This window comes from Mus caroli, chromosome 9 (assembly GCF_900094665.2).
Source record: "Mus caroli chromosome 9, CAROLI_EIJ_v1.1, whole genome shotgun sequence".
NCBI classification, from domain to species: domain Eukaryota; kingdom Metazoa; phylum Chordata; class Mammalia; order Rodentia; family Muridae; genus Mus; species Mus caroli.
This window is the reverse complement of record NC_034578.1, coordinates 10984536-11006848: the sequence shown is the minus strand read 5'-3', so window position 1 is coordinate 11006848 and position 22313 is coordinate 10984536. Positions and strand designations below refer to the sequence as shown.

Sequence of the window (22313 nt, the reverse complement as noted above, 5' to 3'; positions counted from 1 at the left end):
AGCTCTGGCTCTCTCTCCTATCAGCTTCCTGCAATTACTCTGAGCACCTTGCCTCACTCCTTCCGATGTAGGGAACATAGGAGACAGCATGCTTATTCTGGTTTCTCTTCCTCAGTCATCATGGACTCTACCAGGAGAATAAATGACGTACATACTAGCAAAAGACAGCTCATCTACTTTTGTTTCTGAAAATGCATTCACACAATACACACACACACACAGAGTGAGAGAGAGAGAGAGAGAGAGAGAGAGAGAGGTGGAGGAAGTGATCATTTCATCAAAAAATTGGAAATATACGTTCACTGACAGGAGAAAAATACAACTGCAGATCAGTAAGTCAGGACCACGTCTAAGCACTGGGAAGGATGAAATTCAGTTATGTAACAAAAGCCTTGAGGTCTATAACATACACACAGGCGATTCCTACTATAGTAAGCACCTTATATGGATAACACAGTCACAGTGAAGGACATGGAAGAATGGCTAATGTTTCTTAGGGACATGAGAAACAGATGAGATGGTGACATTCCATGCTGCTGCATCGATGTCTGTGCATTTATCTTCATGTCTCACCCATTCCAGGCAAACATTCGTTCACAAGTACTAATACTTGTGAACTAGGTTCAGCCTGAAGTCACACAAAACGGAGAGCCCCCCTTGAATCCATCATCCTGGTGATGGTGAAGGAGTCAGGCCTTTACTTAAAGGCCTGCGCAAATAGGTCTTGGGGACCGCAGTGCTTCACGTAAAACTATTCAGAGTGTTTTTACCTGTTCTGATGAATCACAAATAAGTTAAACCATGAGTTCTCATCTTCCTTTGGTCTCAACATTGTTACTTTTTTATTGACAAACATCCGATAGAGCCTTTCATCTGGAATGGAGCCTGTGGAGGGACACGACACAATTTTAAAACTGTTTTCCTACAGTGGGTTTAGAAGGTAAATAGGGTTTTACTCCTCAATAAAACATTTCTCAAAAGTATATTTTCCTGTTCAGCTATCTATCTAATTCTGGAATCACATGTATAAATGGGATCTATTATCCCAGGTTTATTCACAACAGCACTCAGTTGAATTCAAAACACACTTTCCATTTAGAAATCAGGGTAATGTGAAAGGAGAAATAAAGGACGTCCCTATGCTTACAACCCACTAGAGAGATGAGATGTCTAACATCACCCCTCATCCTCTCACCATGAATGTGAAGTAAATGTGCTTTTCAACTATGATATACCAATAGCATGCACAGAAATAATGGATGTTTAAAAAGGATGAGATTTTTAAACTGTATTTTAAAGTATAATACTATTACATATACCAAGTTTACACTTTTTAGTAATTTAATGGTTTTAAATAATTATTTTTATACTAAGAGACTTGCCTTGGTCTAGTAGAAGATACCAAGAAAACAAGTAACAAAATGGTAATAAATTGGAGCTGGAGACGGTTTGCCATTTCACATGCTGACCACAGAAGAGAAGCCAATGACTGGATGGATAAAGATGTCTGGATGTGCTATGGGAACTATGAGGTGGACCTGGGACAGGCCCTGCCCAGCACATGGGCCCAGAGTGCTGGTGGGGAAGCCTATATGCTAAAGCACTTGAAGTGTTGGCAAAAACTGAAGGCACAGGCTGAGGGAAGGGCATCCCGCAATGGCAATGGCTTCCTTAAAGCAGAGTATGTAGAGACAGCAGATTATGGATGTGAGGGGAACAGCGACCCCAACACCCACAGGCGTGAGCACTGTGAGGGACACAGGGACAGTAGGCTTCAGACAGACTTTACTGAAGGAGAAGGTAGAGGTAGGATTGCCAGAAGTCTGAGAGTGTGGAGAGCTTGCTGATCACAAAGCATATGCTTTGGTTTAGGATGGAGCTGACACCAGTTAAGGACGACAGAACAGAACAAGACGGGATAATGTGGGAGACAAAAAGATCACTGAAGAGGGGTGGGTGTCCCAGGTAACAGCCAAGAGAGCAAGCCATTTTTCTGGAGACATAGCAAATATTGCAGACACTGAAACTGCCAATGGCTTTTTAAAGTCTGTCTCCTTCTATCTCAGATTCAGACAAAATGAATGGGCTGTACACATTATTTCTAGCCTCAAAAATACCTGAGATACAAAATATACAGAATTTTAAAAATGTGTTCTTTAAAAATAATACTTAGTTTTTCATTCATGTACAATAAGGTCTAGCAAAAAAAAAAAAAAAAAGCTTTCTTTAATCCCACTCAGGAGGCAGAGGACGGTGGGTTTGAGGCCAGCCTGGTTTACATAGTGAGTTCTAGGACAACTAGAGCTACACAGAGAAACCCTGTCTCAAAGAAACCAAAAGACAAACAAAGTAAACAAACAGAAAACGGTGAAATGAACACAGCGCCGTGCAGGGAAGCAGGAGGTGTAGGTGGAGATGAGAGGTCAACCTTGAGTATGGTTTTGCGGTGCCATCCATGTTGTTTTGAAGACTGAATCTCCCATTGGCCTACAGTTTCCTGACTTCACTACACTGCTGCCCAGTGAGCCCCAAGGATTCTCCCCTCTTCACCTCCACAGTGCTGAGATTACGAGCACATAATAGCACACCCAGGATAAAGCACATTTCCAAATCTGCTTTAACAATAAGATGTCAGTTGTAGAACAGGGACATAATGTGAGCCACTAATGCAGCAGCTACATAAACAATTTTCTTCTGGTCACATTAAAACAGGTAAGTTACAAAATTAATTTTAACATATATAACCTGTTAATAACAGGTCTTCCTCTGTCTCTTATATCTAGTGTGTCACAACTCACAGCAGCCAGATTTCAGTCTCCCCACTACAAAGGCCAGTGTTACCATACTGAATAGTATACTCTGAACTCTCACAGACTTCTTTTTTTTTTTTTTTTAAAGTCATTCTTTTTTTTTTAAAGATTTATTTATTTATTATATGTAAGTACACTGTAGCTGTCTTCAGATACTCCAGAAGAGGGCGCCAGATCTCGTTACAGATGGTTGTGAGCCACCATGTGGTTGCTGGGATTTGAACTCTGGACCTTCGGAAGAGCAGTCGGGTGCTCTTACCCACTGAGCCATCTCACCAGCCCTCTCACGGACTTCTGTGACACAAAATGCAGTTCCGCTAACTAGTCTGCACTTATCATCCATGCAGCTTTGTAAATGTGACTCTAAATAAAAGGTCCAAAACAGTGCCAAGTTTTTGTTTGCTTGTTTTATTTTCTACTAAAACTGCCATTAGGTATGAAGAGCTATCAGTCCTTAGAAATACTAAGAACATTTTAACCAGAAAATTCCACTATCTTCTATAGAAATCAGTAAGAAATAATCAAATTTGTCCAATCCCCCCCCCTTTGGAAGCCCTATGGGTCCAAACTATCGCTAACACTGTATTTGCCAACCATACACACAATTCTCCACTGACGTGGACAAAGAAATCACATCTGACCTAAGTCAATCACCTACCTAAGCCGTACAGAGCGAGTTTTGTGCTTCCTTTCTGCAGCAGAACCGGACTAATGTCAACCTTCTCCACCGACATTGACCGTCCAAAGTGATTCACAAACCCAGCACAGCTTAAAACATCCAGGGCACAGAGGGCATCTGCCTGTGTCAAAGTTTCAAAGAGCATGAGTGTGTCTGCAGAAATGAGTGGTCTGGATGAGCAGCACACCCACATCAAAAGCACACCCTGTACACAAGTGTGTCTTACTCACAAAATTTAGTGTTTTCAGAATTTGGGTTTTCTTGACTTTAGTACAGCTGTGCAGACCTTAACAGGTGAGAATCCCAAGGTGAAAACCCAAAACCAAACAGGATCTAAAACCAAAAACTTCTGAGTCTAACTTTAAGATTTTGTAGCGCTTTTGGCTTAATAATTTTGGATTAAGGACATTGAAGTTGTAATTAAACACAGATTATGACAATGTCTTCCCAAAACTAAATCCCAGTGATGAAGATGCTACTTCTTCTAACTGCACATCACCCACAGCAGGTGCAAAGCTAGCGCCTCATCACTGACCTGACACCCTGGCCACGGAAAATATAAAAACCAGCTGTGAAACAAGACCTTGTAATATAGAGTGGTCTCTTGTAAGATGGTTTGTTTGTTTGTTGGCGTTTTGGGGGGTACATGACCATAAACTAAACTAACGACCTACATGTCAGGAGGAGACACAGACACACTTTCTATTAGGACTGCCAGTCTTGCTTCCATATCAAACAGGGAATAAAATAATTGAATCTAGATTTAAAATACGAAAAAAAAAAGGTCACTTTTTACAGTGAGAATCCAGGAGCTCAAGTAAGCTAAGAGGCACTATGTGGGCAGTCACTCCACTCCTAGCAACTCACTGTTAGCAAATTCCAATGAAACAAAAGCAAGGCTCCAGCAAGCCCTGTATTGAGGGCTGTAATTGCAGGTCCTTAAAGGCCGAAACAGAATCACAAGCTCAAGGCCAGCCTGGGCGACTTAATGAGATCTTGTCTCAAAATAAAAAGGGAAACCAGTAGCTGTCGCCTGGCATGTGTCAGACCTCCTCTCTTCCCTCAGTACTGCAAAGAAAAAAAAAAGTGATGGCTCTCTCATGTAAGAATTCTTATTCCATGTTAAAAAACAAACAAACCAACTAAGAAATATAAAATCATAAATGAAAAGAAATTAATTTCAATTCATAACTCGATTTGGCTGCTAATTACTAGGAAAAAGGTAGATGCATTGTACTGATAGTATTCAATGTCATTTTTAAGATTCCAACAGAACTGTAATTACCCCCGTGGGATCGTCATGGTTGCCGTGGATACTAAATACTGGAATGGAAATGTTGAGATTGCCATCCTGGTAGTTCACCCATGGAAACCTTAAAAGAAAACAGTGAAAGTTTCTGTAAGGGATAAAAGCTATTTCCTCAAAACTTTCCTTCCAAGAGGTAATGCACTAGGTAGCTACAAACATATATCTGCAGACAACCCCAGCTCAGTTAAATTAAAAAGCTTGAAAAAAATCTTAAAGTATATGAATTGTATAAAACAGAGACAACTAATAGCTGACAAGTTAATAGGCTTCTCAAATTTTTAACCCTTTGTATAAGGCTTCTCCTTATAGTTCAGGGAGGGGGAAAAAGGATCTGTGCAGGTTGGAATCCAACCACCAAGTTTCATAACCCATCACCAGCTCCACTGTTGCTCCATGCACAGTTCAATCCCTGCCCATTCCTTCCCTAGACATCAGGTTCCTCTTCTCTGTGACACTGGGGTGAGCAATTTCTATCTATATATGTATTAAAAAGCACATTTTTTTCCTTCCTACATACGTTAGAACACTATGGCTTTCTGCCCCTGCTTAATCTATTTTGAAATCTTTCCACAGAGAGCTTTTTGTATGTTGCATGAGTTCTAGTGTAAGTGTCCTGTCCAGAGTTTAGGTAGGTCCCTCCCATAGCTTTCCAAGTAAGGATGTGTCATTCTCCCAACCTCAGCAGCAGGGTTTTCATCAACCCTTGAAATGCACACCAGTGGTTCTGAATTCTCACCACAAACTCTAATTAGCGAGGGGGTGAAGGGTGGGGAGGTGTCTTTTGAGAAATACCAACGCCCATACCATGCTCCAAGAAACTCACCAGTTGGCATGGAGACTGGCACAAACACCTGAGTCTTAGGTAACTAATGTGCACTGAGATGTGTCTGCCTATACCAGTGTCTATGAGAAGAACACTTCAGTCTCGATTCATCTGATGCCTTACAAACGAGGCAGCTGCTCTTGGTAGACATTAGTGCTATTGCCATTTCTGTACACTACGTATGCTCTTCACCTATGCTTTATAAACTAGTGGATTTTTAAATCAACTTAAGGAAGCAGTCACTGGGAATCCAGTCTTGATGTGTGCTGGGCTGCATGTGCTCTTCCTTAGTGAACTATGACTTTTAAGGTTGTTCCAGGATTCCTTTGCCATAAATGTATTTATTTTTAAAAGGACAAATGTATCATTCTTTTTTTCTAGCTCCTGGGTTTTGTAGATGGCATCTCAAATAAATTCAAAACCAAACCACAAACAGTTTGTATGACAGCTGGTAACTGGGAAGTTAATAGACCTCTAAGATTTAAAACCTTTGTAAAAGTACACTCTTTACAGCAAGGAAAGAGATGGATGTTTTTACAAAGCCCCTATACAGAGACTTTCTTTAATATTTAATCAAGTTCTTAGAGAACTCTCAATGAATAATAGCTATCTCCTCCCTCCCTCCCCCCATCAAAAACTAATGGCCTGTGATGTGAGGCTTTTTGGAGTTCCTAGTCTCTTCTACCTCTCTGACAATTCATGAGCCACATTTTAAATTACTTATAATCTGATCAGGCTACTTGATCTTTGCTAATTCAGTCTCCTTTCAGAATTTCCCTTCTGTGTTTGTCCATTGAAGGGGAAATTAACCAGAATGCCATGCAGAGAGATGAAAGTGAAGTTAGTGTTCATATAAAAAAAGAGAGTTCCTAGTCTTTTATGTCTTAAAAGAGGACCTTAGCCAAAATGCCCAACACTGGGGAAAGGGAACTGGAAGAGTCCACCTCCGGGAGATAGACAGCGTCTCAAAGTAGAGGGACAGGGCTACTAACCCACAGTCAAAATTCCTGACCCAGAATTGCTCCAGTCTAAAAGAACTGCAGGGACAAAAATGGAGAAGACTGAAGGAAAGGAGGTTCAATGACTGGCCCAACTTGGGTTCCATCTCACGGGGGACACCAAGACCTGACACTATTACTGATGCTATGATATGCTTACAGATGGGCAGCCTGGCATGGCTGTTCTTAGAGAGGCCCTACCAGCAGCTGACAGAGACAGAAGCAGACACTTACACCCAACCATTGGACTGAAGTCAGGGACCTCTATAGTTGAATTACAAGGATTGAAGAAGCTGAAATCAAGAGCAACCCCATAGGAAGACCAGCAGTCTCAACTAACCCAGACCCCAGGGAGCTCCCAGAGAGTAAGCCACCAACCAGGAGCATATATGGGCCAGTCAGAGGCCACTGGCACAAATATAGCAGAGATCTACTTGGTCTGGCCTCAGTGGGAGATGATGCACTTAATCCTTGAAAGCCTTGGGGCCCCGGGTAAGGGGGAGGCCTAGTGGGAGCGAAAACACCTTCTTGGAGGCAACGGGGAGAAGGATGAAGAACTGTGGGAGGGGGCACTAAAGGGGGACAATGACTAGAATGAAAATAAATAAAATAATTTAAATTTACAAAAATATTAAAAGTTAAAAACATTCAGAAAAAGCAAGGGAAAGCTATTCTTTTAAAAAGGTATTAAAGAACTTCCTGACATTAAGTCAGGTATAGAGTTCAGGTCCAGCCTGGTCTACACAGTGAGATCCAGGTCAGCCAAAAGTACATAGGGAGAACCTGTCTCAAAAACAAAAGAAAACAAAAACAAGAACAAAACGAACTCCTGAAACTGCTGAGAAACAATCCTTGGATTAAAATGAAGGATGAAAGCCTGGGGACACAGCTCAGCAGTCAGTGAGCCTGGCATTCGAGGGCTTGGATCAACCCCAGCACCACTATATGAGCAAATGAAAAGCCAAGTGTATGCTGAAACCCAAGCAGATAGGCAGAGCCCAACCTACAGCTAAAGGCTGAAGAGCATAAGGAGTGCCTCAGTCACCTACACGATTTCTTCAGGTCAAAATATCTTAGTAGTTTTCCTGCTAACTCAAATCTCCATTATCATGTACCTGCACAAGTCTGTCCCTTTAAAAACAATGGAACTGAGAGACAATGAGTAAGTGAACGACTTAGTCATGTGACTATTATAAATGACAGAGCCAGGATTTGAACTGACACCATCCAGAATCCATGCTCTTTTGGAAGTTGGGGAGACAGGCTCTCCCCAGCTTAAGCCAGACAGACCTTGGACTTGGTGCGTGCCCACACTGGCCTCTAAGAGGATGAGATGTCAGACATGCATAACCACATCCAGGCAATCCCGTGTAGCCAATGTTCCTAAGCACCAGGCTTCCCAGCAGTTAAACTGACAACAGATTCAACAGCACTGAAAAGATCAAGACCATATCACTCACATGCCTAAAGAAAGCTACTTCACAGAGAAGATAGGCAGGCATGGGAGTGCACGCGTATAATCATAGCCGGCCAAGGCACTGAGGAAAGACAGACTGAGTTCAAGGCCAACAGGAATAATAAGAGAAAGATGCTATGAATCTAGACGGGGTTAGGGAGGTGCACAGTGACAGGAAGTTTAACAGACAGCCATGGAAACTTTGATCTTCCTCCCTCCAGCAGGGGTGCATGGATTTTTTTTGTTTTGTTTCGTTTTTTGGTTTTTTTGTTTGTTTGTTTGAGACAGGGTTTCTCTGTGTTAACAGCCCTAGCTATCCTGGAACCCTCTCTATAAACTAGGCTGAACTTGAACTCACACAGATCTGACTGCCTCTGCCTCCTGAGTGCTGGGGTTAAAGGCTTTCACCTCCACCCCAACCAGAGGTGGACTTTAATCCTCTCCCATTGAGTGTAGGCTGGACTTAGGGACTCACCTCTAACCAAGAACAATGGACAGAAAACCAGCTTTGCACTGGAGAAACCTAAAGCCATCTTAGCCTAATACCAAGGTACCAGAGTCATCAAAGACAAGAAACAGAAACATAATGACAGCACATAAGACTAAGAACACATTTCACTCAAAAGCAACACGGTGTCCTTACATGTTTAAAAAGAAAAACAAAGGCAGTGGGAAAGTAGATGCTTAAGATACACAAGGCCCTAGATCCATCCCCAACACTGAAGATTTACTTTAAAAAAAAATCTTACATATCCTCGACAGAAAGAATCCTGTATTTGACTCATCAAAACTACATCTGGCAACAACCACAAACCTATAAATACAGCTAAAGGCAGCTGATTAGAGAAAACATACCTGCTTACACAATGGCTCAGTAACTAGAATATACAGGTAACTTGCACAATTCATGTCAAAAAAGATAAAGATGCCAAGTTTAAAATAGAAAAAACAACAACAACAAACCAGAAGATACAAAAAAGAATGAGAGATCTAGAAATAAACCTAATCCCAGCATTAGTTCAGAAATACAAATTAATGAAATGATATACAGAAAATTCAAAGAAATGCACTACTGCAAAACTGCCCAGAATGAAGGCAAAAGAACTAGTAGATGACATGTTGGTTTTATCACATGACATAATCTAAGCACCTGGAAAGAGTCTTAGTGAAGGAGTGCCTACGGGCCTAAGCATGTTGTGGGAAATGGTCTTGTTTACAGCAACTGATAGGGGAAGCCACAGCCTACTGTGAGCAGCACCATTCCCTAAGTTTTAGTTCTGGACTGTATGAGACTACAAAAAACTAGCTGAGCCAGGCAGTGGTGGCACATGCCTTTAATCCCAGCACTCAGGAGACAGAGACAGGCAGATTTCTGAGTTCAAGGCCAGTCTGGTCTACAGAGTGAGTTCCAGAACAGCCAGGGCTACACAGAGAAACCCTGTCTTGAAAAAAACCAAAAAAAAAAAAAAAGAAAAAAGAAAGAAAGAAAGAAAGAAAGCTAGCTGAACAGTAAACATGTATGTTTTCAATCTCTCTGCTCTTGATTGTGAATAAAACTAGCTGCCTAAAGTTCCTATGTTGGCTTTCCTAAAATGATGGACTGTAATGTGGAATTATAAGCTAAATAAACCCTTTTCTTTTAAAGTTGCTTTGTAAGGGAATTTTGCCAGCAGCAACACAGACATCACACCCAAAAAAACCATCTCTCAAATGTAAATGTACTTACTTACTAAAACCAAAGTTGACTGACTGATCACTGATAATCTCAAACTGCACAGGGCGGTCACCCATACAGTACTTCCTAAGCAGTTCCAAGCAGCTGTGCAGGGTTTTCCTCGAGGGCTTGTTTTCATGGAAAAGATCACCACCTAACAAAATAAAATCCACCTAATCAACAGAAAACAGTATTAAAATTAGTAAGTTTAAGGCAAAAATTGTTTAAAATATAGACATGATAGAAAAAGGGTTGCCCAGCCTCATGTGATCACTTAAGCCTTCTACTTTAAGACCAGCCTTAGCAACACAGTGAAGTGAGGACACTGTTCAACTTTAAAGAGGGCAATGACCTGAAATGTATGACCCCTCTGGTAGGCCCTGGGCTCAATCACAGCACAAGGGAATGGAGACAGAGGAAAAAGAGCAAAGATGATCAGTTTTTAATTATCAGAAGACACTGAAACATAGATCTCGACTGCTGTACTAGTCAAGGGAACTTTAGTAAAGAAACTTTCCAGGTTCAACGAGAGACTCTCTCTGAAAAGTAGGGCAGAAAGAAACTGAAGAAGATATCCAACATAAACCTCTGGCCTCACATGTACACATGAACTCACATACCAATATGCAATGTACACAGGCAGACTGTAGACAAGGCTAGCCTAGTCTATAGAGTGAGATCCAGAACAGCCATGGCTATATAGAAAAACCCTGTCTCAGGCAGGGAAAGAATCAAGGAACAAAGTAATAAAGTAAGACTAGCTGGATGGCAAGAGTCTACATACAAGAGAACTTAAAAATTAAATTTTAGATTTCAAAAACAGTATAGTAAATAAAAATGCTAAAGGGTAAATATAATATGCACTTGGAAGATCCAATCCAGTGTAAGGTGTGCAGAGAAGGGAATTAGGAAACAAAGGGTAGAAATAGACAAAAATAATAACAGCCAGGCTCAGAGGGAGGTGTTCCCAAACCCAAAGAGTTACAAAAGATCACACTCAGGGTTCTGTGGAAAGAAAACAGGCCTCCTTTGGCTTTAAGTTTTACTCCCCTAAGGGAAAGAATCGAGCTTGACAGAATATAAAACCAGCATACTCAATCAATTTCTAAGCTTCCTACAGCTTCCTATATCCTTTTCAAGGTGCAAGTCACAGTTTGAATCCACTGAGAAAGACCAAAGACTTGAGCTTCATTTAGATTAAAATGAAATTAATTTCTTATTGCTTCCAGAAGGATAACAACCTTAGAATGAAACTGAGAACATGTCAAGCCTTAGAGGGCTAGAAGGAGGATATTTAAAGGTGGCCATTACAACCATCTTGCTTCAGTGGAATCTGAGGCTGTGTGGGAAAACTGCTTTACTCCTTGTCGCTGTCTCTCACTCCCGTGACACATAGAGAACAGTGCTTCGTCCCCTCCCCACAGAGGTAAGTGCTTTACAGTAGGCAGGCAGAGTACGCAGTTAGCTGGAATGTAAGGTTTGTGCCACCAGCAGCCAGCACCCACTCCTTCATTCTTATCTCATAGCAGTAACATCACTCTGGGGAGAATGCAGGCTACTGGGAGCCAGTGGAAGTTTTAGGGCAAAGATCATCAGCTATTAGTGGGTGCCTGGTACAGAGCTAAGTTTTCTTAGGCATCACACAAGAATACATGTCTAAACAACAGATTTTCCTGTCCACAGGGAAACACAGATAATCACTAGATAAACAAATTAATATACCAATTTAACATGAGGTCGGGAGAAGAAAAGCAGTGTAATGTCACTAAGCGCTTAGAGGTATGAGGGAAAAAAAATCTCTTCAAAAAGGTAAACTATGGCTGTGCACGGTGACAGATGCTTATAGCCCAGTATTTAAGAGGCAGAGGATGCGAATTTCAAGGTTGTCTTTAGTCACATATAAGTTTGAAGACAACATGAGATATGGGATCACCTCAATACCCCCAGATCCCACCCCTTAAAAAATAACTGAAAGGAGAAGTCACCCTGCCCAAAGTCAGGTGGTAAATCCGAAAGGTTGACCTGCAAGGTCCAGAGAAGAACCCACAGGGACCAGGCAGGGCAGCAAATGATCCTGGGCCCTGGAAGGAAACAGGTAATATTGTAAGGGATCCAGAGCCCAGGCAGGATCAAGGTCAAGGAGTAGCCTTGTATATGCATTTGAATCTAGATTCGAAGGAAGGCTGCTGAGAAGAGTTTGAGCATGATGACAGGATCTGAAGAAACGCAGTGTAATGTCACAGAGTGCTTATAGGTAAAGGGGGAAATATCTCTTCAAAAAGGTAAACTGCACGGCTGTTCACAGTGTCAACAGTGGCTTCGGCTGTGACACTGAATACACACAGAAGGCAAAGCATGAAGCAGAAAGGCCAACAGGGAGCCACTGCACTGCAGGACAAGTGAAGCAGAAGCTATATGGGTACTGGTACGAGCCTGAGCAAGACAGTGAGGGCTAGAGATACAGAGGGCACTAGGGGTCTCGCACATAAACTGAAGGGAAACTGCTGAGAAGGCAGGGCACCTATGTCTATTCTCCTGCTCTCTCCTGGGCTCTGCAGACACTCACCCACCTGCTGGGACAGTCCCCAGTGCAATCTCCAACTCTATTCTGGTTAAGTCAGAGTTCAACACCTTCCCAGACAGATTCTCCTTCAGTTAGTTGTTTTAAACCAATGCCACCATCAGGTACCCAGGTTCAACACATCTGACTTTCGTTCAAATCCTAAAAATTAACACATGTACACTTTCTACTTGTAACACCTCTCATATTTATTCTTTTCCATACCCAGTACTGCAGGTTTTAAAAGCATTAAAATAGTCTCCAACTCCTGCTACAGTACCAGGCTGCTAGACTTTCTTCTGCACTGAGCACAGACTGAGTCTAATGACTGCAGCTCTACACACTAAAACTTCCCAAACCCTTTCAGTGCTAGCCCTCTGGCTTTTTTTTTTTTTTTTTTTTTTTTTAAATATGGGATCTTATCCATGTAGTTCAAGCTAGCCTGGAAGTCAGTATGGCAATTGAGGATGACCTTAAACACCCAGCTTCCACCTCCTTGGTGTTGGCATTACAGGTGTACCACTGCACTCAAGTGTCATGTACTGCTATGGATCAATCCCAGGGCCTTGTACCTGGCACACAAGCAGTCTACCAACAGTGCTACATTCTCAGCCCTCTTGAGCACACACATGGCCCACAGGCAAGCCAAACCAGTCCCTACCATCCTCGAGTGTTGTCTTATCCCCGTACCTTCAATTCTGCTTGACACTGACCATACATTCTCTGTGCCACCTATCAGTAAAGGCTGTTTCTCTTTCAACACACGTGTTAAATGTCACCTCCTGGACTGGTCTCATATAAACACCAATCTCCTCTACCTCTAAAGTCCCAGGAAATTGTGTGGGTCTTACCACAAATGATCTTGTACTTGACTGCTTGGGAACTGCTGTCTCACATTCTGGATACATGTTCTTTGAAAACTAACTGCCATCTTTTTATTTCAGGTAGAAGTTGTAACAGGTTTGTACATCATTAAACACCCTGTGTTTCTAATTTTGAAGGTGACTTGTCACAACAGTTTCTGCTCCAATTGTGAACACAAAGAACTCAAAATTTTAACCGGGCTTTTAGTATATTGGTATTTAGCCAAGAAATGTCGAATGCATGCGTTATATAATTAACTCTAACTTAATGGACAAGAGCCTGTTACCAAGGAAGTACATTAGAGCATGCACAAATATACCCCAAACTCACTTCATTTTCCAGGGCAAGTCTTAAAATTTCATCAAATGTCACAAATGTATCATTTCCTCTAACTGCATCTTTCTCCATAAATCCAAGATGAATATCAGTGGCAACCAGGATTTTAAATGTGTCTTCATCGTCACTGTATAAAGAAGAGAACACAATTCAATGCAATCCATTAAAAAGATATTCAAACAAGCAGAAGATAAGCAATAACAAAATTGTAACGCAAAATCCTGTTTATAGCCTCAGCATGAAAGTCTGTAGTACTCAACAGATTGTTAGCATCACAGCTTTCTAACTACAAGTTCAACACAGAGCCAATGTGAGTGACACTGGAAGTGTTCTGTCTACTCTGAAATTTATAAACTTCTTATAACCAGCTTTATGCAGTCAGGTCTGTTCCCTAGATAGCTCCACAAAAATCCAAAAGGCTTTCTTTGCTCTCTTGTTAAGTATCTGACTGTACACTTTTCCAGGAAAGTTATTTAATAGTCTTCCTCTGAGTGTAAGAATAGATTTTATACTAATATACTAGTTGCTTACATTCCAAACTCTGATGACATCTGCCTGACTCTGCTGTTTACATAGTTTTCAACAATAAATGTGGCCAAATAACGGAACAGAATTCTTTAAATCCAAACCAAGGTACTTTCAGGTAAATCAGCAGCTTAAAAATTATTAACACCCACTTATACTTAGCATTAAGTTTAGTTCTTTATATCTCAGTCCCCGCAGAGAAAGAGACAAGCATGGTCACTATCTCTAAAAAATAAGGCCAGACACAGAGATAGTAACTCGTTCATCACACAACCAGTTGCAGACACAAGACTAAGGCATTAAAAGTTAGGCTATTTTCATTCGTGTAGTTAGTTCACTTTTGTATATAACTCCACAGATCAGAAACATCCACAATTGTATGCATGAAGCCCTGGGTAACCCACAAACTTCTCAGCTCCCACTCTCATTCAGACCTCAAAATTAACTGGAAAGGAATATTATTAGTCTAGTTACGCAAATGAACATAAAACCAGGCAAGCCCAGAGAACTGCTGATCTTCCTAATATTATACAGCTAGTTTTGACCAAGAACTTGAAACCAGAGTGGAAGACTCCATTCATGTTCAAGGATTTTCTTCTCCCACCTGACTTCTATAGTCCTTTTATTTCTTTCCATTTTGTTCAAATTCACTTCAACTAGGGTAACTTACTCTAAAGGGCTATTTACAGACTCAAGACTAAGACAAAGCCAGAGAGCATGAGCCTCCCTGCATGGCCATGTAATTACTGCAACACATTCCTATATTGCTCCACCTTATTTTTTATTTTTTATTTTTTTTTTGCTAATAAGCATAAGTATGTGCTTTTAATTATGCATGACAGACATGTTTTGGGGGATACTCTATCCATTATTAAATTCTGTTGCTGTTTTTATTAAAATATCACTTTTCTCATAAGGTCATCACAGTTAATATGTCAGGCTTACAGTGGATCTGTGGGGCTCATTTTTATAGTAGAGTTCCTCTGTACCAGGTTCCTCTCCAAGTACCCGGGGTTCTGTGTTCAGGTATGTCAGAAAAACCACTCGATTCCAAACTCTAAAAATAAATACCAAAATGCACACATTATAAAGGTTGCACATATTTCACTAACATGAGCTCAGTTGCAGGGTAAACTTCTTGAACAAGCACTAGCGATTTTGAGAAAGTCCTATGTACGTCTTCAACACTTACTATAATTGTTTCATGACCTAAGAACAGAAAGCCACATCCTAAAGTGAAGTCCTAATTGCACTATCACTACCATTTCTCTATTTTCCTCATGTGATTGGTGTGTAGTAAACCCCTGGACAGCAAGAATCAAACCTAACTTTCTACGTGCTTAATTTAAGCTGCTCCGCGCAGGACTTTGTGAATCAGAGGCCACCCCATACTCTTAACACTAACGTGGTTTTTATGGGGCGGCCCACATTTAAAGACAGAATAAATAACCAACACATGGTCTAAGTGGAACACCTCGCATCCCCAGCTCAGAGTGGTCACTGCGAAGGCTGCGCTGCCACTACAGGAGACCTCCCACCCGCCGGACTCCGAGGCGGAACGCAGAGCCCGCATCCCTCCATGCCCACCCGGCCGGTCTTCCCCAACGGCCCCACGCACTCGGGGCTTCCGTCCGCCCCGGACCCGCACGCTACAAGACCGTAGCAAAGCCTAAGTTACTCAACATGGACTTGTCAGAGTCGACCAGGGAGGCCACAAGCCATCTCTACCTCAGGAAAGGGGGGCGGGACTCTCCAAAACGACAAGAAACCCGCTCCCAGAAACCTGAATTAGGCGCGGGAGAGCGGCATCCATACTTCTCGCGAGATCCATTGATGACGTGACATCACAGAATGTCTAGATTCTCATTGGCTACAGAATGGCTCCGTCACCTCACAGGAGCCAATCCTGAGCAGCGAAGGGGCGAACCCGGAAAGGAAGTTCTCGGTGAGGTTCTCTCTGTGAAAGGTGAGGCGCGTGTCCGGAGCGGTGGGGCGGGCGGCTGTGGGCGGCCGGCCACCTCGCAGGTAGCACCGTGGCAGAGTCTTCGCTTTGCGATTCGGAAGGCCTCCCCTGCTAGACCAAAGACCTTTCTTCCCTGCTTCCCCTGACGATCGCCCCGGAAGCCTCGGCTTTGTGTGTTCAGAGAACCTTGAAGAAAGTGCAGTAGAAATGATTTGGAGCCTTGAGTTAGAGCAGACCCCCTCAGATCCAACCCCCTCAGGACCTCAGAAGGGCCCGTGTACCGCAGCGGCTGTGATCTGTCAGTACCCGAGCGCAGGCCTCTGAAATGGGGCGTGGGGCTCCACCCAATGAGATGAGAACTGGAACAGTTCCTATCTCTCAAAATGGAGTGTTCCCTTTAAATTAGGAAACGCATCCTATTCCTCCATAATAGTATGCATCCAGCTTTATACCCAGAGTCGAGATACATTTGGGTTTGATTTTTGAATTAAACATACCAAGACAAATAAGTTCAGAATTAATATGGAGTTTTCAGGTGTGGGAAGGAGGGCTGCGATCTGTGCCATATTTTGGTTAGTGACATCTGTTAAACGCTTAATGAATTGATGTATAGTAGCTTTTTAAAAAAATGAGTTTGAAGTGAAAGGAAATATTAAAAATGTTAAGAAAATAGTTCTGATGGTTCTTTAAAAAAAAAAAAAGAAAGAAAGAAAGAAAGGAAAAGACAATCCAGCCAAAACCTTAACAAATCCCTTAATGGAGTTTATAGGTCCTAAGAAGTTATTGGTCATGATTCTGATACTCTTGACACTAGTGATGAAGCTTAATTGGACAATGGAATATTAAACTTGAAATTAAGTAGAACAAATCTATGAGGAGTGTATAACTAAGTTCCTCTTACAGGCCATTCAGAGCAAGATTAAATGATAGGTCTTAAGTTTAATGACACAAATAGTTCTTAATGCAGGTTACATACAAATGGCATAATAATCTGTGTTAAAGATGGCCTATCCTTAAAAGGTTAATAGCAAAACAATATAAGACATAGCACCTGAAATAATAAACATTAGATTCTAATTGGGTCAACAGAATGAAAGTGGTAACACTAACAATAGCAACAAAAAACTGCCAAGTTCAACAAATATGGTTAAAGGATTGATGGTTTTCAAAGTAACTTCTCATTTTCTTTAAGGCTTATGTGCTAGGTAACTCTTGAAGTTGATGTCAGTTTGTAAATTAATATGGCAGTTTATCAGAAGACTAATCTTTTAGGACTGGGTGAACTATGGTCCTCCTGTGTACTCACTGCCAGGACTCCATCAGTTTTAACATACCTAAATTAATAGATTAAAATTAAGATAGTTGTAGCCATTTACTTAGTAGAAGAAAGCATTTCTAAAAGGTAAAGAGTATAAATGATCATAAATAGCAGAAATCTCTGAAGTCTTATATTTAGTAAATTTAATGGATATGAGAAAACACCAAAGCCTTATGACATAGAATTTATCTGGCTTGTTTGTAAGGTTGTATCCATTCTGTTAATAATATCTAGTTACTGCTGTGCTTACAACTATTGTGTTTGTGTTTTCAGGTTGGGAAGAAACAATGCAGACATAATTCATCTCTTTAAAGATTGCGCCCTAGTACTTGAAATGCTTTTTATTTAAAAGAGTAGTAAAAATGGAAAAAGAAAAAGTAAAGGATGATGAAAACCCAGACCTGGAAAACTCTGTGGACTTTTCTGAACAGTTTAACCAGCTTGAATTGTTGAAAACGCATGGACACCTGATTCCCACGGGTACTCAGAGTCTCTGGGTAGGCAATTCTGATGAAGATGAGGAGCAAGAGGAAAAAAACGAAGAGTGGTACCAATTGCAAGAAAAAAAGATGGAAAAAGATCCAAGCAAATTGCTTCTTTGGGCTGCTGAAAAAAATCGGGTAAAAAAAAGAAACCATTACATAGTTGGAAAAGCATTTGGTTTGGAGCCCAAAGACCTGCTCCTAAACCTCTTATCTTTACCTCTTGGCACATTCCAACATTTTTGAACCTTTAATTTCTTGTCTTTAAAAATGCTAGCTTAATATTTGTCTCATTTATAGGAGTGCCACATGAAGTAGTGTATATGAAAGTGCACATTACGTTATAAGCTGGCTCTAGATGTTTGGGGGTAATTATAAACAGTCCTCTAATTAAATTACTAGGATCCTTCTACACGTCAGCATTACTGAGAACAAGTAAGATGGAGACTAACTTAGCTGCAACTCCATCAAGTGTCTTACTGCACTTGTTTACTCCTCACAGTCTTGCGAGGAGGCAAATGTCATCCAAAACACTATCAGGCTCAGTTCTTCCCACTTGACCATTTGTACTTAATTTTACTAAGTTCTCCCATATCCATATTAGTAAGTCAAAACCAAAAGTGTTTTGCAGTGTATGATAGCTTTTCAATCCCAGAGCACAGTGTACTCTGTCTGGTCCATAGACCAGCCCAGACATGATGCACAGCAACATGAGGAGAAGATGTGCTCCTTAGTCTCTAACTGGCTTCAACATCACTTTATTCTACTGTTAAAAGTACTTTCATTTTTTACTTTCTGGTTGATATACCATGTCTATTGATACAATCTGATACAGGAAAATTAGGCTTGCTTTAGAGGTGAAATATGAACTATAGATAAGCCCTTTGTTCATCTAGGGCCCAGGTATGGGACAGTAGGCACTTATTAGAGTAGGACAATGTGATAGCTTAGGGTGATAATCAGAGAATCAGATTCCCGAGTTGCTCCTGAGTGTAATGAGCTGTAACTTGCTCATTATTAATCAGTTACCCTCCTCCCCTAAAAGGGAATCTTAAAGTCTAAAGCCATTGGATGGTGTAATTATCTTTGTTCATTGTCTTTTTCAAGTTGGACTTTTAAAGTTCTCTTTTTTTTCCAATAGCTTGCTACCGTGCAGAGACTACTCTCTGAGAAGGCCGCTGAAGTGAACACTAGGGATGAAGATGAGTATACCCCTCTTCACCGAGCAGCCTACAGTGGGCATTTAGATGTTGTTCGTGAGCTGGTGGCTCAGGGGGCAGATGTTCATGCAGTGACTGTGGATGGCTGGACACCACTGCATAGTGCTTGTAAGTGGAATAATACCAGGGTGGCCTCTTTCTTACTTCAGCATGATGCAGACATCAACGCCCAAACGAAAGGCCTTTTGACCCCTTTGCACCTTGCTGCTGGGAACAGAGACAGCAGAGACACTCTGGAACTCCTCCTGATGAATCGTTACATCAAACCAGAGCTGAAGAACAACTCACAAGAAACTGCTTCTGACATCGCCAGGAGGACAAGCATCTATCACTACCTCTTTGAAATTGTGGAAGGCTGCACAAACTCTTCACCTCCGTCTTAATGACTCTAGTAATTTTAAGTTTCAAAGTACCAGTGCCTCCCATGCGTGAGATGTAAAATATTCCCATGTACAGAGAAAAGATGTCTCACTACAGAAATTCTGTTGTGCGCATCACAGCTTTCTTCCAAGTGAGCTGCCTGACCTTGATGTCACATGTATTTGAGAGGTATTTGGGTGCATCTGTGGTGATTTCTGCAGTGTGGTTTTTATCAGAAGTAATTTTACTGGACACGGGTAATACAGAAACTAAGGATATTTTTTGGTGCTGATCCAAGAGAAAAGTATTTTTAAATATCCCATACCCTGGGTCTTTGTTCAGTTTAGCACATTGACTTGTATTTTTATAAGCTAACTCCAAATTTTCATCTTTAACATACTGGTGCAGTTTAGCTGTCTTCTCTGCATCTCCAGTTTCTTTCATTCTAAACAAGAAACACTAAAAAATTCGTGTCTTAACATCTTTGTAAGTTTAAAAAAAGTAGTGGAATGTTTAGATGTTTTGTTTTTGAAGATGTAGGCCATTCTGAGAAAAGCAGTTGGGAGATGTTTAATCCTTGAATGTTTTACACTGCCTCCCCCACCACATTCATAACCCTGTGGACAGTCCTACCTCACCCTGGTCAACCCATGTGACCCTTACTGTTATGGCCAGACAGTGTCTCCATTTAGACATGCACAAAACTGTATCTTGGTCCAAAAGATTAAAACTGCCCTCTGAAGTGTTCACCTTTCTCTCCTGCTGGATTAGGTGTTACTCATAAGTTCCAGGAAATGTCCAGCACTATCCCCACGGCCCTCATTTTCTACAAGCCATGACAAAGGAAAAAGGACAAGGAATTCTAACAGTGAGGAATGATTGTCATATGGGACCAGAACATCAAGTGGCTCAGGCTTTCTTAAAACAGAAAAAACAAAAACAAGCAAACAAACAAACAAATGAAAAAAAAAAAAAAAAAAAAAAAAAAAAAAACCTCATAGTATGGATAGTAACACAGAGTGTAAATACAAAAAGAATACAAGTTTTGACAGGGCAGAAGGCAACTTGCATATAACTTCACCAGATCTATGGCACATTTGTTCAAATTACATTAACTTTTATCTTCTTGGTGCCTGCAACATAGTTTTTGATGGACTCTCAACCCCTGTGTATTCCTGAGGGGTCTTCTGAACATGAGAACTTGAAATCTAGGAAAAGAACACTGAGGGCTCATTGTCAACTTTGAATTACCTAGTAAATACACCTCTAATATGTCTGGAAGGGAGTTTCTCAGAAAGTTTAACTGAAGAAAGGATGCATATCCAGATGTGGTTGGCACCATCACCTGGACTCAAGTCCTAGATTAAATAAAGAGAAAATAAGCCAAGAACCAGTGTTTGTCTGTTTCCTCACTAGGTAGTGAACCAGCTACCTCACATGCTGTTCCTTCCCCACCATGATGTCTCTTAAGCCATAAGATACGTTTTTCCTAAAACTGTTTAAAGTGTTTGTTCACAGCAAGGAAAAAAGTAACACACAAAAACAGTTGTTCTTGTCAATATTTTTAAATGTCTACTTATCATTTTTAAATGACTTAAGTGTCATTTTGGTTTTGGGCCAGCCCATGTAACTCATCTACTTTAGATTAGATAATAGTTGTTTAATCAAATGAATATGGAGCTAAAGAGATAAGCAGCAATGACTGCTCTTCTAGAGGACTCATACTCAATTTCCAGCACCCAAAGGGAAACTCCCAACCATCTGTAACTACAGTTCCAGAGGATTCAAGGCCTGTTCTGGTTTCCATAGGCATTGCGTGTACCTTGTGATGGCAAACATGCAGGCAAGACACACCCACATATATCAGACTTTGTTAAATGTGTGTATATGTCACATATATGATTTTTATCAGAACAATATTGGATTGTCTCTTGAAAGCTAATGAATTGGATTACATGGCAATTTCAGAAATTACAATAACTGAACAGATCTGGGGCTTGAACGTGCCTGTCTTCCTAAGTATCTCTAGTACAAGGGCTTTGGCAGGTAATGGAAGACAGCTGTCTTTTAAGTCTGTCCAAGAAAGTAATACAAATGATGGGAATAGTTGATAGAAGTGACAGAGTCTGGACACATCTCAGGAGACTGTTAAGGCTGCATAGTTAGTTACCTGAGAGTCAAGGAGCCTTTGGCTCTGTTCCTATTTGGAAATGGACTATGTCCCTGCCTTTGTTACCAGCCTTAACAGTCTTTCTGTGTGAGTATCGGACCAATTAAGCCTCTGGACTTAAAATGTCTGATTTTGGCTTTTACGTATTGTTGAGGCCGGCCAGCGGTTCATATGTCCAGGTTCGAGCCTGGAAAGCATCTTGGAATCTGAAAGAAAAGAGGGATCTAGGCAATGAGAGAAAGAATGGAACCAAGACAAATAGTCTGATCAAGGTTCAACTTTAATGTTGGGGAACACGCTTTATAAAGAAGAGGGGAGGGCCATTCCCAGTCACACAAAGTTCCTTTGAAGTAGTCAGATCAGCCTTTTAGTAGGAACTCATGAAGATCACAGTTCGATGCTAACTCCGGAAAATCTCGGAGAACCGGTTCAGATTCAGGCTGGTTTGGCTTCAGGCAGGTAGTGGCACATCAAAGGAGAGGGATGAGAAGCAGCACAGCAGGTGGCTCTGCCTCGGTGGCAGGATGGTCTGAGGCCAGCCTAGCTAGGCTGGAAGGAGGTAACATTTCCCCCCTTTAAATAATATAAAACAAAACTGGACTGAGGCATAAAATTTATTTATGCTCTAAAGTCTTGCCTGGGAATTATGGTGGCTGGCGGCCTCACCTGTCTTAGGATCTCAGATCCTCCTGAACCATCCAATTCTGTCATAGGAGGCTACATGCA

At 41.3% G+C, this 22313-nt stretch overlaps 2 protein-coding genes across 7 annotated transcripts in view; one reads left to right on the top strand and one right to left on the bottom strand.

Moving 5' to 3' along the window:
- Positions 1–15915, bottom strand: part of Mre11 (MRE11 homolog, double strand break repair nuclease) — a 50486-nt gene extending 34571 nt beyond the window's left edge. Inside the window, exons 1-7 of one of the 5 annotated variants that reach the window (XM_021171752.2) lie at positions 15858–15915; positions 15020–15131; positions 13544–13676; positions 9802–9962; positions 4775–4862; positions 3469–3610; positions 771–885 (exon numbers count right to left, since the gene is read on the bottom strand). In XM_021171752.2, the coding sequence (XP_021027411.1) occupies positions 771–885; positions 3469–3610; positions 4775–4862; positions 9802–9962; positions 13544–13676; positions 15020–15039 (659 nt within the window). In that variant the 5' untranslated portion in view covers positions 15040–15131; positions 15858–15915. Of the gene's footprint in view, positions 1–770; positions 886–3468; positions 3611–4774; positions 4863–9801; positions 9963–13543; positions 13677–15019; positions 15132–15548; positions 15589–15757 lie in introns of those variants that run through there. The other 4 variants (XM_021171753.2, XM_021171751.2, XM_029481671.1 and 1 more) reach the window with 4 other exon arrangements.
- On the top strand, positions 15704–20807 carry Ankrd49 (ankyrin repeat domain 49). Of its 2 annotated transcripts, none has more exons than XM_021171756.2 (3): positions 15704–16040; positions 17629–17975; positions 18979–20807. In XM_021171756.2, the coding sequence occupies exons 2-3, from the start codon at positions 17718–17720 to the stop codon at positions 19438–19440; spliced, it is 720 nt and encodes a 239-aa protein (XP_021027415.1). In that variant the 5' UTR covers positions 15704–16040; positions 17629–17717; the 3' UTR covers positions 19441–20807. The 2 variants fall into 2 exon arrangements, with proteins under 2 accessions (XP_021027415.1, XP_021027414.1); XM_021171755.2 differs by having other exon boundaries at positions 15987–16099.
- The last annotated feature ends 1506 nt before the right edge of the window (positions 20808–22313 follow it).

Excerpts from the sequence above, each read along its gene's own strand:
- Ankrd49 (XM_021171756.2), top strand. The coding sequence starts at position 17,718 with ATGGAAAAAGAAAAAGTAAAGGATGATGAAAACCCAGACCTGGAAAAC. Across the intron at positions 17,976-18,978 it reads GGGCTGCTGAAAAAAATCGG|CTTGCTACCGTGCAGAGACT; the intron begins GTAAAAAAAAGA and ends TTTTTCCAATAG.